At 47.1% G+C, this 15,201-nt stretch overlaps 1 protein-coding gene across 2 annotated transcripts in view; it reads left to right on the top strand.

The window, feature by feature from the left end:
• The window catches only part of PTPRT (protein tyrosine phosphatase receptor type T), a 1,032,653-nt gene that overhangs the window by 246,256 nt on the left and 771,196 nt on the right, over nt 1-15,201 (top strand). For both annotated transcript variants that reach the window (XM_038572341.1, XM_038572340.1), the window contains exon 2: nt 14,090-14,215. In XM_038572341.1, coding sequence (XP_038428269.1) covers nt 14,090-14,215 — 126 coding nt within the window. The remainder of the gene's footprint in view (nt 1-14,089; nt 14,216-15,201) is intronic.

Genomic DNA, 15,201 nt, shown 5'->3' with positions numbered 1-15,201 from the left:
CTCGGTATAGGATTAATGAATAACATTCAGGCATGGGCTGAAATAATTCAGAGAGGATACTAAGAAAGAGTAAAAATTGCCAGACTAGAGGTGTTTAGTGGTTTTCTTCATGCAAGGAGGCAAGATATAGTTGAGAGGGATTGTGCTATGGGGTCCGATTCAAAGTTATTCCCTTTCTTACTCTGCCCTTTACCAGCTGTGTAACCTTAAGGAAGTTACTTCTCTGAGCCTCAGGTTCCAACTTTGCAAAATGGTATGCTCAATCCCAAAGAGCAACTCCCTGGATGCTGTAAGGGGAAATACGGTAGGTAGTGCTTGTAAAGGACCTGGAACTTCATTAGAGTTAGAGAGTGGGCACAGAAGGGTGATTTTTTTAATTTTTTAAACAAAATGGAAAAAATGGAAAGCCCTGGAAAGCTTTAAATGACCTGCAGATGTCCCCTCTGAGGCATTCTTGACATCTCATAAGTGACTATTACGAGGGTCTGCTCCTTGCTGGGCCAGGTGGGAGTGCCTGGCTGTGGTCTCTCCTGATGATCTGTAAGCCAGGTCACTAATGGAGCTGAGGTCTGTAGTGGGGTCAAAGGAAGCACCAGAGTCCCAAAGAGAACCCCATGTGGACCAGGTGATTGCACATGACCTTGAACACTAGGACAGTGAGGGGAGACTCAGGAAGCTGGCTTTGCTGGGCGAGTCTTGTTGACTGAGGCTCATAACATGTGGCTGCTTCTCTCTCCTTTTTTCCTGCTGAAAAAAACTGTATGTCAAAAATAAGTTACTTTCTGGAAGAGGTTTTTAGAAAGGCAGGTTCCTATAGTGGTAGTGGTGTTAATGGTCACTTTGGTGGTAACATCCAGGGACCAAGAAGTTGGTGTTTGGGATAGGACTGCCTTGGTTCAAATCCCAGGCCTTCTAATTCCTAGCTCTGAAATTTGGGGCAAGTTTTGTTTTGTTTTGTTTTATTTTTTAAATATTTTATTCATTTATTCATGAGTCACACAGAGAGAGGCAGAGGCATAGGTAGAGGGAGAAGCCCTCTGTGGGACTCAGTCCCAGGACCACGGGATCACAACCTGAGCCAAAGCAGATGCTCAACCACTGAGCCACCCAGGCGCCCCTTGGAGCAGTTTTCTAGCTGGTTCTCAGTTTCGTCATGCATAAAGTGTGGGTAGTGATGGTTTGTGTCCCATGCCCTTTGGGGATTTAATGAAATATCCGTGGAAATGCCTTGAGCGTAGTATGCAGCCTGTGGTAAGCCCTGAGTAAATGCTAGCCATTTACAGATGGAGAAATAGAGGCTCAGAGATTTTTAATGTTCCACCCTGGTGGTCACAGAGAAAGTGCCAGAACCAAGCTACACATCATCTTCTGATGCTGAGTCTTAGATTCCTAAGATTTGACCACACTTGGCTCCATTCATTCATTCATTCATTCACTCACTCACTCACTCACTCACTCACTTGGTATTCACTGAGTTTTCCTCAATTTCTTGAACATCACACCGCTTGGCTCTTTGAACAGACCGAAAGATACAGTGACAACTAAAATGGACACAAGCTTCCTGCCCCGGTGAGCTCAGGTGGTAGGAAGACAGAAGATAATGAAGTGAACGAGTAAGTAAAGAACTGCAGAGTTACCCAGGGGTGGGCCACAACCACACTGCAGCGAAACAAGGTGGTACAGTAGACAAGAGCTAGAGACAGGAGGGGGCCACTTCCCCCCAAATGTTCACAGAGGTGGCGTTCCGCTGTGGGAGGGGCCCCATGAAGTGCTAATGGCAAGAGCATGTCAGGCGGGGAAGAGGAAAGGCAAAGACCTCGAGGCCCCCGAGAGCTTGGCTTGGGTTTCAGAGGCTGTCGGAGCCGGTGCCTGCCAGGAAGCCCTGACATCGGGGCCATCCTTCTGTGCAGAGCGAACCTCGAGTCCCCTTTTCCTGACAGATGTTAAAGGTTCCCCGACACGGGGTATGACCTGCGGCCATCCCGGTCTTTCCCTGCTCCTGCAGAAATAAACGCGGAGCAGACCTCGCCCTTGTGGGAGAGAGGATGAGAGATGCTGTTCTGGCTTTGGGCGGGCAAGCCCCGTCCCAGCTCCGCACCCCTCTGCAGCCCCGGGCTCTTCACCGCTACCCCACTGTGAGGTCGGCAGCGGGGCCAGAGGATGCGAGCTGTCTTCAAAAGCGGGGGAGCTGTGGAGTCCCCGTGTCTGCTCCCGGGCTGTTCTGGGTGGCGGGGCTGCTGCTCGGGCCGCGGACTCGCCCACTTGTCTCCACTGAGCCGTCGTGTCCTCACTGTCCCCGCTCCCGGGTCCTCCTGCCCGCAGATCGAAGCTTAGAGCTGATCCCACACGTGGGCTTCCCCTTCGCTCTTTCCTCCCGGACACACGTTGCGGCGTCCCTGCGACATTGCCTGGGGCAGAGATCCTCGGCTCTGCTCGTGGGCGTGCGAGGCCCGAAATGTGCCTGCCACTCTCGCTGCCCTGGTCTCTGCTTCGTACGGCACACACGTAGCAGAGCAGGTGCCAGGGCAGGGCCGGGGCAGGGCCGGGGCAGGGCCGGGGCAGGCCGCGAGGAGACCTGCCCTGAACAGAGGCCTCCAGCCCCAGGACATGCCTGACTGTCCTGTGTCTCAGCAAATGGAGCCGGTAGACAGGGTAGAGGACGCAGTGGCCGTGCCACAGGGTGTCAGGAATTCAGGTGCCGTTTGGGAGAGTGTCACTCGCCGCCTTCCATTACGTGGGAAGAATCCGTGGCCTGACAGGCTGGGTGACTTGCCCAGGGTCACGCCGCAGGAAGCCGAGATTGAAGCTCGGACTTACCGCACAGATCCCGTTATCATCACAGGTGCTGCCGATCCGCACAGGACACGATGGGCAACTCAGTCTCTTTAAAGTATTGTTTATGAGACTGCGCAGCCTCAATATGACCTATAACATACCTGTCTTCCCCGTTTCTAATTCATATGTTGGGATTGGGCATTAATTTAATAAATACTCACTTAGTACCTACACGCCAGGCACTGTTCCACGTCTTGGCGGGTAAATATTAAATTGACCCAATCCTCATAACAACCCTAAGTGGGTGGGTGCGACTGTCATCTTCGTTTTACAGATGGGCAAATTGAGGAATATGGGAATTAAGTAAGTTGGCCAAGGTCACAAAGCTACCTGCCCCCCACTGGCCAAACTAGCAGAGCCACGATTCTGGATCCAGAATCCAGAATCCAGAATTTTAATTCCCACCCATGTATGTCTCCGTAGAGAAAGAATATCATCCACTGCCTGAAGTGAGCATACCTGGGGGCCACCAAGCTTGTTGACCCCTTTAGTTTACAGGTGGTGCCTGCAAAGGGCATGAGAGTGCTGCAGCAGATTCGGGAACACCACTGTTTCTGTTAGTCCTGTCTTTTCCTGCTCGCCTGAGCTGCCTTGGAAGTCCAGACACGTCTCTGGTCTAGAAGACCCAGCAGCAAGTTCATTATTCTCCCTTGAAGTCCGTTTGCTAACTTCCACCTTTGTTGTCTTTTATTCCTGGATTTATTATAATGGGCCAGATTAACCTGCGTTGCCTCATGGAGTCTCTGGGACAAAGAACCAAATGAACAGATCAGACGCTTTCTCTGGTCCTTGGGGAATCCTCAAGCCATCAGAGAGACATCATCTTATTTATAATAAATTCACTGTTCAAAAAGCTTTAAAAAAATCTTTTTTTTCCTATTAGGGGTATTGTTTCTATCTGTTGAGTCCATGAGTGTTTGACATTGGATGACTTTATAAAACATTCTACTAATTGGATTTATTAAAGCAAATAAATCAAACACTAATTGGAACGTGCCCTGCCATTATTTTTGCTTACTGAATTAGATATAATGGTGTGAAGGCCTTCTTATCATATTTGTGCACTTATTTAAACACCCCCCTGGCACACACTTCTGCAAATTCAATTAGATATTCAAAAAAGGAATTCAATTTATGCAAGGCTGGTTTACATTCATTCTAGGGGCAAGGCTGGTCTGCTCACAATTATAAGCCCTACTTAGATAGCACCTTGCTTTCAAAGCATTTGTCAGCATGAGGGTAGGATCTTGATGGTTTGGGGTTGCGCACTTTATTATTAGAATGTGGGTGTCCACAGAGCAGGGCTGGCTTTGTAGGTATGTGACCTGTGCTGTCACATGGAGCCTGGCTCTTGGAAGGGTTCCCATTCTTGGTTCTTGGCTCTGCTATGGCCATGTTGAAATTCTTAATTTTAAGCAGGGTGCTCTGTACTTTAGTTTTGTATTGAGCTTCATAAATGATGTAGGTGTATCTACCCTGGAGGTGGCCCTGGTTCTCAAAACCAAGTGAGGAAGAAGTCCTTGGTTTGAGGCTCCATCCTGTCCTTGACTGTGTGGTGTTAAGAATGTCATGCGCTCTGGCCTTGTTTTCTTCATCTGTGAGATGGGGGTGCTAATCCTTACCCGTAAAGAACAGGTGCTATGATGTAGGGGAAGGGCTTATTTAAATATGGGGAGCTATTGTGCTGTTCTCGGCCCTTAGCCCATGAATCCAGAATGTAGCTTCGGAGGACAGTGGGACAGAGGAAGGAAAAAATATTCTACATCTGGGACTGAAAGGTGTTTAAAATACATGACTTACAGATAACAAACCCTCAAATGTGACACATTGCCCTTTTCTGTGACTGTGTTAAAATTAGAAATTTTTATGGCATTAGAGTAAATGTTGGTGCAGTACAGCCTGCAGACTGGTTCTAGACCTTCCCTAGTTTTTATGTGGCCCACCAATGAGGAATGGTTTTTACATTCTTTGATGGTTAGACAAATCAAAATAAGAGTACTATTTTGTGACATCTGAAAATCATGATGTAGTTCAAAGTGCAATGTCAATAAATATTGAATTTCTTTATTGAATACAACTCCCCTCATTCTTTTTGTGTTGCTTATAGCTGCTTCTGTGCCACAGTGGTGTTGCTGTGTCATCATGACAGCAGCTGGGTGACTCACTGCCCTGAGCAGAATTCTAGGATGGCCTCCAAAATTCCCGGCCCCTGGCATGCGTGCCCTGCGTAATCCCCATTCCTTGGGAGGGACTGTGAGTAGGATGTACTTCATACTTCACTCCCATGATTTAGGTCATGTTAGTGATCAAGGTCAAGGAATTTTGCAGATGGAGCTAAGGTCCCAAATCAGTTGACTTAAGCTAATCAAAAAAGGATGGTGGTGAATGGACCTGGCTGAATCACATGAGATGAGCCCTTAGAAAGGGACTGTGCCCTGTCCAGAGAGAGGAGATTTGGGGCATGAGAGGGCTCGGGGGGAGGGGCTGTGAGGCCAGGAACTGTGGGCAGCTTCTCGGCCCATGGATGACACCCAGGCTGAGGACATGGACCTCAGTCCTGTAACCAGGAACCAACTTCTGCCCCATTCCATGTGAGCTCTAAACAGGATGTGAGCCCCAGAAAGAAATAATAGTTCCTTGACACCTGACTTCAGCCTTGTGAGGCCCTGAGAGGAGAAGCCAGCTGAGCCTTGTCTGTACTCCTGACCTGCAGAAACCATGAGCTAGTAAAAGGGTCCTGTTTTAAGCCTCTGATTTTGTGTTCATTTGTTGCATAGCTGTAGACGAGCAATATAACATCAAGGTGGAAATATATACTATTTGGCTTTTTTTTTTTTTTTTTGGAAAGTATACCCAACTCTGAGTTAAAGTAATTAAAACCACTTAGGCCACACTGCCCTTTCCTCTGCCCCTCAGCTTTTAGTCCAGCCACACCTCCAGTCTATCTGAATAGCTCCCAAGTGTGAGCTTCCCACATATCTGGGGTGGCTCTGTGGGGCCCGGCCCCCACCTCATGTGCCTGCCTGCCTGAGACCCCACCTCCATTTCGTATTCTTTCCAGCACGTGGTGGCCTCCACTGTGAGTTAGGAGAGGCCTGTCTCCATGCCTTGCCCTCCAAGTTGGTGGACCAGCATCCTGAGCCAAGGCAGTGATTGGGGCAGGGGGCGGGGGGGCGCAGACAGCATGCGGACTGGCTCCATGTTCTTCTCACAGGAATTAGAGAATTGCTGCACAGCCACCCGTTTCCCTCAGCCAGAAGTTCCTTTCAAGGCCAAGCTTGCCTTCCAAGTTCATTGTCATGACAACCTGGTATAATGGGTAAGAGTGTAGACTGAGCTCGTCTGGGTTCAAAGCCTCCTTTTGGCTCTTGTGATTTCTGTTATCTTCAGCCAGTTTTTTTAACCTTTTTAAGCCTTGGTTTCCTTATCTATATAATGGGGGATAACGATCAAATGTACTCATTGGGTGACTGGGATAATTAAATGAGCTAATATCGGTAAACACTTAGAATAGTGCCTGGCTATAGTTCAGCACCAGACATGGAGTGTTGGCTGTCATTAGCACTCAGATTTACTTGGGATTTGCTTCTTCCCTGTAGCTTTGTGTCTATATCTCTTTGATGGTGCACCATGATTACCTGGCCCCACTGGCAATGTGCCCACTCCCCCTGCTAGAACGCTGAACAGACTCCTCTCTTCCTAGATCTGCTGCCAATACTCTCATTTTTCCTCTTGTGACTCGTTGGCCTGCACATGTCTCCCCTCACTCTTTACCTTGTTTGATGGTTGATGGTTTCTCCTGGGTTCATCCTTTGAATTCCCTTCACACTCTGGGTTCAGACTTGCCCTCAACCTTTAATTCAGTTTTAATGTCTTTAAAACTGAATGAGGTGAGCATCCCAATGAGTCTTTTGGGAGTCTCTCTCTCCTCTGTACTGGGCAATTGTAGGACCAGGGTAAATGCTCTTAAAAGGTCAAGTCTAAGGTGAGTTTCAGATACCTCCAGGGGGTCTAAGGCCTACACTGGGTTGGAAGCTCAGTGGAAGACAAATGAGAATCGCCTGTGGGGTCTTAGCCTGTATCCCCTGCAGGAGGGCAGGTCCATTTTAAATGTATTCAGCCAGGGGTACCTGGGTGGCTCAGTCAGTTAAGCGTCTGCCTTTGCCTCCTGGGGTTCTGGGATTGAGCCCCAAATAGAGTTCCCTGCTCAGCGGAGAGTCTGCTTCTCCCTCTCCCCACCCCCAGCTTGTGCTCACTCTAGCGCATGTGCTCTCTCTCTCAAATAAATAAAATCCTTAAAAAGTAAATGTATTCAGCCATTCATTGAACGGTAAAGTCAAGCATAGACTATGGGCTAGGTGCTGAGTGAAGAGATATGTGGCAATGCCCCTGTTTCATGGAGCTTTGGGACTTGGAATTGGAGGGGCACAGTCCTGTAGACTCATTTCCTCCTTTTCCCAGATCCCCAGTGCTGGATGTACCCTCAGAACACCCTGAGAGGGGATATAGAATGGGCTACTAGATTTTGAGTTTTTATATACTTGCCAGGGGAATCGGGTATTAAGAGTTTCGTCCTTTTCATGGCATGTCACCTTGGTTGACTGTGCTCATGTTTGTCAGTTGAAGTTATGAGCTCTGCTGGAAGTGGTCCTGGCCATGTAGAGCAAGTGAAGGCAAATTTCTGCCTTTTAAAAAATCTTTTGTCTAGTTTTCTCTCTTGTGCCACCACTGGATGTTACAAGTGCAGCTTTTTTTTTCTTTTTCTGGAAGCAACAGGATGAAACTTGGAATCTGTGATCATACACAATGTTCTAAGAGGGGCAAGGTTCGAGCAATGGAGAAATACTTGGGCTTTGGTACCACTACAGCCCTAGACTAACAGCTCTACTACTTTGTGCAGGTTAGTTTTGTTCCCTACTAAATGGGTCCAATCAAACCGGTATGGTCTGTGGTGATGGTTATCATGTTCAGTGGCCACTAAAAGGAAATGTTAGTATTAAGGCTTTTTTGGGGGTCATTCTTCCTGAAATTCCTAGCTTGGCAAATCCCTTAGTATCTCTGAGGACAAGTTTTCATGTATAAAATGGAGAAAGCAATGCTTCTTTCTTAGAGGGTTAGTTGACAAACTACACAGCCTGTAGGTAAGATCTGGCCCACCACCTGTTTCTGTAAATAAAGTTTTATTGGAACACAACCATGTTACATTACAATACCAGAGTTGAGTCATTGTGACAGAGACTATATGGCTATAAAGTTGAAAATTTTTGCTGTTGTGATCCCTGTCTTAGAGAGTGGTTGTAGTTGGACTTAACCTCTATTCGTGTACACACATCTATAAATACATACTTACACAGCTCAAGTGCAGTGCCTGGCATATAGCAGAAGCCCAGGAAATCTTTAGTTCCTCTTCTGAACTTAATTCTGTTCAAGAAAATACAGGATCATATCTGAGAAATGCAGAGGCAGACACATTTATATTTTTATTGAATTCTATTCCTTTCTCATTTTCAAAAGAAGAGCTCATGTTTAAAAAAAAAATTCTGATTGGCACTATAAACTTTATTTATGCTTTAATGTATCTTAAAGTATGTATCCTGCACTATTTTTACTTCCCTTACAGATGCTGATACGCTATACATTACCAAACCCAAATGGATTTTCAGAATCCAATTTCCTTGCTACAGTTTTCCATTTCTCTGTTGACTTTTTATGCTTGACTCACATCAGAGCATCTGGGGCCTTTGCCACATTCTGACCTCAACCCATCCAGGGAAATAGCTCCTCGGTCTGGGTGCCGGGAGGTAGGGTTGGGTCCTTTGCCTGCGGCGGCACTGCCCTGTCCTCTCCTGGTTATGTGGGTCTTCTCCAAACCAGGACATGTGCTCTGGAGGCTGAGTCTGATTCTTGAGATAGGGGTAGGCTATGGGGTTTTTGTCCCCTCACCCCAAAATGATTGTAGTAGGGTTGACATTAGTTAAGTGGGTCTGTCTTTAAAGAATGTCTTTAAAACTGGATGTTTTAATTCAGTTTTAATGTCTTTAAAACTGAATGAGGTGAGCATCCCAATGGGAGTCTTTTGGGAGTCTCTCCAATCACTAGTCTTCCCTAAGTAGCCTGCCACAACCAGCTGCAGAGATGGCCAGGAGGAGTCTTTTCCATCAGGCATTATGGACCTAAAGAATTGCACCAAGAGAGTAAACCTAATTTTTGAAAGAGTGAGAGGAACAGCAGTGAGACTTAAGATTATCAAGGGTTTGCATATTTCATGCCGCAAGTCCAGGGGCAACTGGTCTTCCTTTTCTCCTCCTCTTCTTCCTGGTTCTCAAGAGGCAGTCCCTGGCTGGTAGCATGGCTCTGCATGTCTGTAGCTCCTGAGAGTTCCCAGTTCTCTCTGAGTCTCTGGAATCCTGAACCTTTACTACGACAGGGTTCCCTAGTGATCCATCATACACACCAGAAACCAGGCCCAGAAAGGAGGAAGAGATGTGAGCTAGAGGGGCTGTACCCAGCTGCAGTGTGGGTTGCTGTCAGGATGTATCATCTTGAGCTCATAACCACTCTTTCTCAATCTGTTGGTTGAGAGGAAGAAAATTCAGGGAGGACTGCTTAAAAAATACTTCTAAAGTATATTTTCTCTCCCAAATAGCTTTTAAAACGTGTCTCTGGATCAAGCCAGACTACTCTAAATTGAATCCTCTTGGGTCCCAATGAGTGGCTCTCCCTCCGATGGTGTGGGTATTCCAGCAATTTGTTGAGAATGACTCTGAGAAACAGCCTCGTTTCACTGGCTGTGCACTCCTTGTGTGGATGTTGTCTCAGATACTGTTCACGATGGGGAACGGGACTTCTTTTACCTACAGAGAAGTTCGTGTGTGAGTTGAGCACCTGGAATGGTTATAAATTTTCCTGTGCAATTTGGCTTTTATTGTATGAACAAACACAGAGTGTCCAGGATCTGAATAGATTTTCCTTTTTCTAGTGGCCATTAGAAACTCAGAGCTGAATGCCTCACTCCTTTTTAGCAGCCAAACATGTAGGAAACTGCTTTTTTTTTCTTTCTGTGTTCTCATTGGTTATTTGCCATCTCGCCTAACCTGCTGGACTTCCTGCTTCTGTGTTCGTCAAGCCGTGGTGGATTTGCAAGTGGTAGTGCTAGAGCTGGTAGAGGGTAGATTAGGGATTTGTTAAACGGCATCTTTTGAATGGGATGTCTGAGCTTCAGCACAACCCCATGAAGGTGGTTTTTACATTTTTGCACCTTAAATGTATGTTTATGTTGTTCTTTCCGTGCACTCAGCCACCTATGCGAGCGTAAGAATTCTGTATGTTGATTCCATGCCCCCACACAGAACACACTTAAAAAACAAAAAAAACAAAACAACAACAACTTTAAGTGTTTCTAGAATAAGCAAAGGAATGTGTTCTAATGGGAGAGGCCCAGGCATCCTGGAAGCTCTTTGCATGCCTGATCCTCTCTCATACCCTTGTAAGTGAAAGACTTGGTCCTTGGTTTTAGGGAACACATTCTCACTCTGATCTATTAGAAAGAGCCTGGGTTGTGCATTTAGGTCACCACAGAATTAATCTTGGCTCTAAAACTCCCTTCCATGTGAGCTGAGAAGACCACTTAACCCCTCAACGCATTAATTTCCTTGTACGTAGAATAGGGATGATAACCTACCTCAGTAAGCTGCAAACTTGAAGTGAAAGCAGATGAGATAAAGTACACAGTCAGTGTCTAGTATATTGCCTGGCCTGGAGCAGATGCTCTAGAGAGTGTGCTTCTTACATTTGTTAGGGTGCAAAATGTTCTCCTGGGGTCATAGTCCATCCCTAAGATGTCAGCAACATAAGACAAGTTGTTATTTTGCTCTTGGAAGGTTAATGCTGATATCACTGGTCAGGTGACTGGTTGGCTCACTTCCAGTGAGTGTCTCAGTGATCTAGACCTCTTTTTTCCTTTGATGCCCCCATCTTCACCTATAGGTTTGAAGTTCCTCACAGCAGAGGCAGTGAGGAGGATTGCTTGTAAGAGATCATTTTTATGGGCAGTTCATGTAACATGTATATGGTGGATATCAGTCTGTTATCTGTTTCTAGGGTTTACTGCTTGGTCTTTCCAGATGCAAGTGGCTTGATGACATAGTGCTGTTTTTTTTTTTTTTTTTTTAAATGGAGAAGGTGATGGAGGAGGAAAGGAAAGGGAGAGAGAGGGCTTGATCATCTCATGACCCTGAGATCATGATCTGAGCTGAAATCAAGAGTTGGACACCTAACCAGCTGAACCACCTGTGTGCCCCATCTCTTGTGTGCACAAGAGAGAAGACCCAAACAGTGTGCCATACACGTAGCATGGTCTTGGCCACTCTTTTTCCTTCTTGTGCCCTGGAGACTGATCTCAGTTTAGGATGCTAAGTCAGATTTCCAGTGGACTAGGAGATGCTGCAGGTGCTCCTTGCATATCAGTTCCAGCACATCAGGATCTGTTGCCCATGGTGTTGGCATGATTCGTTTGTCTCTCTGGGCTGGGCTCCTGGCAGGTGATGGCATGGAGACATGGAGGGGAAGTTGGTTCTCCAAAAGAGCAACACATCTGCTGCCATCACTGTTTTTAAATTGTAAAGGTCTTGGGGCTTTCGTACCCTCTTCTGGCTCGGGAAGTTGATAGAAGAAGATGTTTGGGAGGATCAGTTGGGATTTGTCAGGCCATGTGGGGAAGGAGCTTTCTCGGTAGAAGGGGTCAGTATGAGACCTGGAAGAGCTGGTTGAGTGAGGGGGAGTCTGTGCCTGTGGGTGCTGAAGCCGAGCTTTGTCTGTGTCAGGTGTCCCCTTAGGATTATTGGTTCCTTCGCTTTACAGATGTTGAAGCCCCACTATGTGCCAGAGCTGTCTAGTGGTAATTGCTTGATTGGTTCCCTCCTTGTCATTCTTCTCTGCTGTTTCTGGGGTGAGGGAACCTTTCCTTGCATCTCCTGGGCCTCCCATCCTTGCCCGTTGACACATGTCCATGCACACTGGTCATCGCCCTTCTTCCCTCAGTTCCCTCAGGTACTGGCGGCACATGGCTGCCATGTGAGGCCAGCTCCCCCTGAGCAGCTGGGTGTGGAGGGGGACGTTACAGCACAGGACAGGGAACTGTTTCCGGGAAGTGTGGGAGGGCTTCCTGGGCTCCAGGCTGCTAGTCTCCTCTAACCCGCCCCAAAGGCAGCCTTTCTGGCGTGATGCTGAAATGCCTGCAGGTTTATTCATTTCCTTGTTTACCGTTGGTCTGTCTTGCTGAAGACTGATAGCAGCTGCTTCTGTAAACTGCTGGGCCTCAGACTCTGTTGGATCTGCACTAACTGCTTGGTTAAACAGGTGTTGAATTGGCACATTTGGGTGGCTCAGTCCTTTGAGTGTCTGACTCTTGATTTCTGCTGAGGTCATGATCTCGGGGTCAAGATGTTGAGCTCTATGTCAAGCTCCGAGCTCAGTGGGGAGAATGCTTGAGACCCTCCCCTCCCCTCTCTGCCCTTCCCCTTGCTTGCAATCTCTCAAATAAATGAATCTTTAAAAAACAACACTTGGTGAATCAAAGGATGAATAAATGAAATTAGATATTTTAGTTCCTACCAAGGTATCATCCAGTTTCTATCACAGGAAATTTCTGACTGGCTGTCATCTTCTGTAGGTTTCTGCTTTTCATTGTTTCTTGGGTCCCTCTGTCTCCTTTCCTTTTTAACCAAGGTATTCACATAATGTACATCAAATTCCTGCTTTTTAATGCAAAGTTATTTAATAGTCTTTACTCAAGCCCAAAGTCCTACAGTAGCAAAGTAGGCCCAGCCCTTCCTTAGCGCAGCTGAGACTCCAGATTGGGGTGGTAAGGGCCAACTCTTCCAGGTTCTTATTCACAGCAAGAAAGGAAAGTGGGGAAAGCCTTGGCGTGATAGGGTTTTTTAGTGGTGGTGTGACTGTCTTCCGTATTATATGGGTCAACAGATCTTCCACCCCACTAAGCAGAGAACATCCCAGGCCTGGGGTACAGAGAAAGGCTTGACCTTGGCAGCTAGTGGAGACGATGGTGTGATGTTGGAGGAGGCTGTAGATACAGGCTGGGGCTAGTGAGGGATGGCTTCTGTAGGTGGATCAGAACCACATGGACATGGGTGATCGGGAAGCAGGAGTGTATAAGGGAGGGAGATGGTGGTGTGATGAGACCTGAGCATCAAGGAGATATGGGGGGCAGTGGCAAAGCTAGACTAGGTGTGAAACTGGGTCTGGAAGACCAGTCAGGAGGCTGCTGTGGAATACTGGCCTGTGCCACCTCTGTGTCCCAGCAGCTTACCTTGGATACCCTTCCACGGAGATGCTGGATCCTCCTGAGCCCTGATCAGTCCTCCTTCAAGATGTCTCGGCCCCTGTTTCTCCAGATAGGCCAGCATTTGCTCCTTGGAGCCCTGGTTCTGTACCCTGCATCTTTGTCAGTGTCACTTGGAGGGGATCTACAGCATATGGCATATATGCCTAGTAAATCCTCATCAGAACTGAATTGATACAACTTGTGTAAAATGGTGGCTGACTTTAAACACCGTGAAAATCAACTTTACTATTTTCCAGGGGCACGACTGTCTGATTCCTCACAAATTTGATCTTTATGCCATGAAATATGAATTTTCACAAACCACTTTTATAGGGAAGGGGATGGATGTGGAGAAGTTTATTCTGTGCCAGTTGCTTTCTATGTGATTCCGTTGAATTCTTATGGTGTTTCTGTCTGTGGCTCGTGCCACAGGTGAGGACCCTGAGATGCAGGTGAGGAAGCAGCTGGCTGCAGCTGGCCCGATTGGCCCGGATTGGCCTGGATTGGCCCCGCTGAGATCCGTGGCTGGTCTGTCTGGGCTCTGGAGCCGGTGCTCTCTCTGCTGCCTCCTGCATCTCTCCCTGTGGCAGGAAGTGATCACAGAGGCATGCCCTGGCATTCATTTTTCCTACTTAGAATGAAACGTTGCTGTTTACTTTCTCAGGAAGGAAGATTGAAATCAATGAAACTAGCCTTATTAACTTTTTTAAATAAGGGGGCCTACAGATGCCAGCACCTTTCCTGAGAGCACCAAAGCAAATATAAAAATCCAATTTGCTTGCCTTTTTTTTCCTTCTTAATCTTCTCCAGAGTTTAACATTAGAAGCTGTAAATGAAGAGCTGATGAGACAGGGGTAACGAGCCAAGCCTCAGATGCAACAATGTATTTACCCGTATCTCTTTTGTCTGCAGGTGGCTGTTCCTTTGACGAGCACTATAGCAACTGTGGCTATAGCGTGGCCCTCGGGACCAATGGGTTTACCTGGGAGCAGATTAACACGTGGGAGAAACCAATGCTGGACCCAGCAGTGCCCACAGGTACATGATCCCCTGCACTTGAGGCTGTGATGAGGATGACCCCCCCCCCCCCTTTGGGATGACTTGTGGGGACAGACTTTCTTACGGATTGAGCTGTCTGAGAGGGCAGTAGACAGTTTCATTGGTAGTAAGTTCCTCATCCCTAGAGGTATTCAAACCAAGGCTGAGTGAATTCTTAAGGTATGTAGTAGAAATCACTTGTCACCTGGACCTGGACACAGGAACCTTTAACATTTCTTATAGCTTTAAGGGTCTAGATTTAGCTACAGGTTAGGGCATCCCTGGGTTTTGCTTGAGAACCTGAGAGTAGTTGGGTTTTGTGGGAAAGAAATTCTGAAGGATGAGGTCATTCCTTTTCTTCCAGGACACATAGACATAACTTTTATATATCTAGGGAAACTGACACAGTCAGAATATTACTCATAGAGTTAATGTCCTGACACCCTGAATGCCCATCTTATCCTTTTTTTTTTAAATTTTTATTTATTTATGATAGTCACAGAGAGAGAAAGAGAGAGAGGCAGAGACATAGGCAAAGGGAGAAGCAGGCTCCATGCACCGGGAGCCTGACGTGGGATTCGATCCCGGGTCTCCAGGATCGCGCCCTGGGCCAAAGGCAGGCGCCAAACCGCTGCGCCACCCAGGGGTCCCCTGCCCAGCTTATCCTTAACCAGTGGGGCTAAAGGGCTACTATACTTTCTTGATGAATAGCTGCTTATCCAGGCATATGAGAGTGACACCTGATTTATTCTAGGGGAGGCCCCCCGGAAGAGGAGCACTCAGAATACATTTAGGGTGGGGTATGCCTAGGTGTGTTGAATTGTGAAAAGGCTTTTCTGGGGACATACGACAGGAAGAGTTATAACTATGGGAACATTAGGATCACCTCTTTGGATATGTGATCTCAAGTACAGGAGTAAAGACATTTTTGGTTGTTGGAGAGGGAACATCATGCCTGTGGTTCCTCCCCACTCAAGGGCTCCCTC

Source organism: Canis lupus, chromosome 24 (assembly GCF_011100685.1).
Source record: "Canis lupus familiaris isolate Mischka breed German Shepherd chromosome 24, alternate assembly UU_Cfam_GSD_1.0, whole genome shotgun sequence".
Classification (NCBI taxonomy): domain Eukaryota; kingdom Metazoa; phylum Chordata; class Mammalia; order Carnivora; family Canidae; genus Canis; species Canis lupus.
Note: the sequence above shows the minus strand (reverse complement) of the source record. Positions and strands in the feature narration are given on the sequence as shown.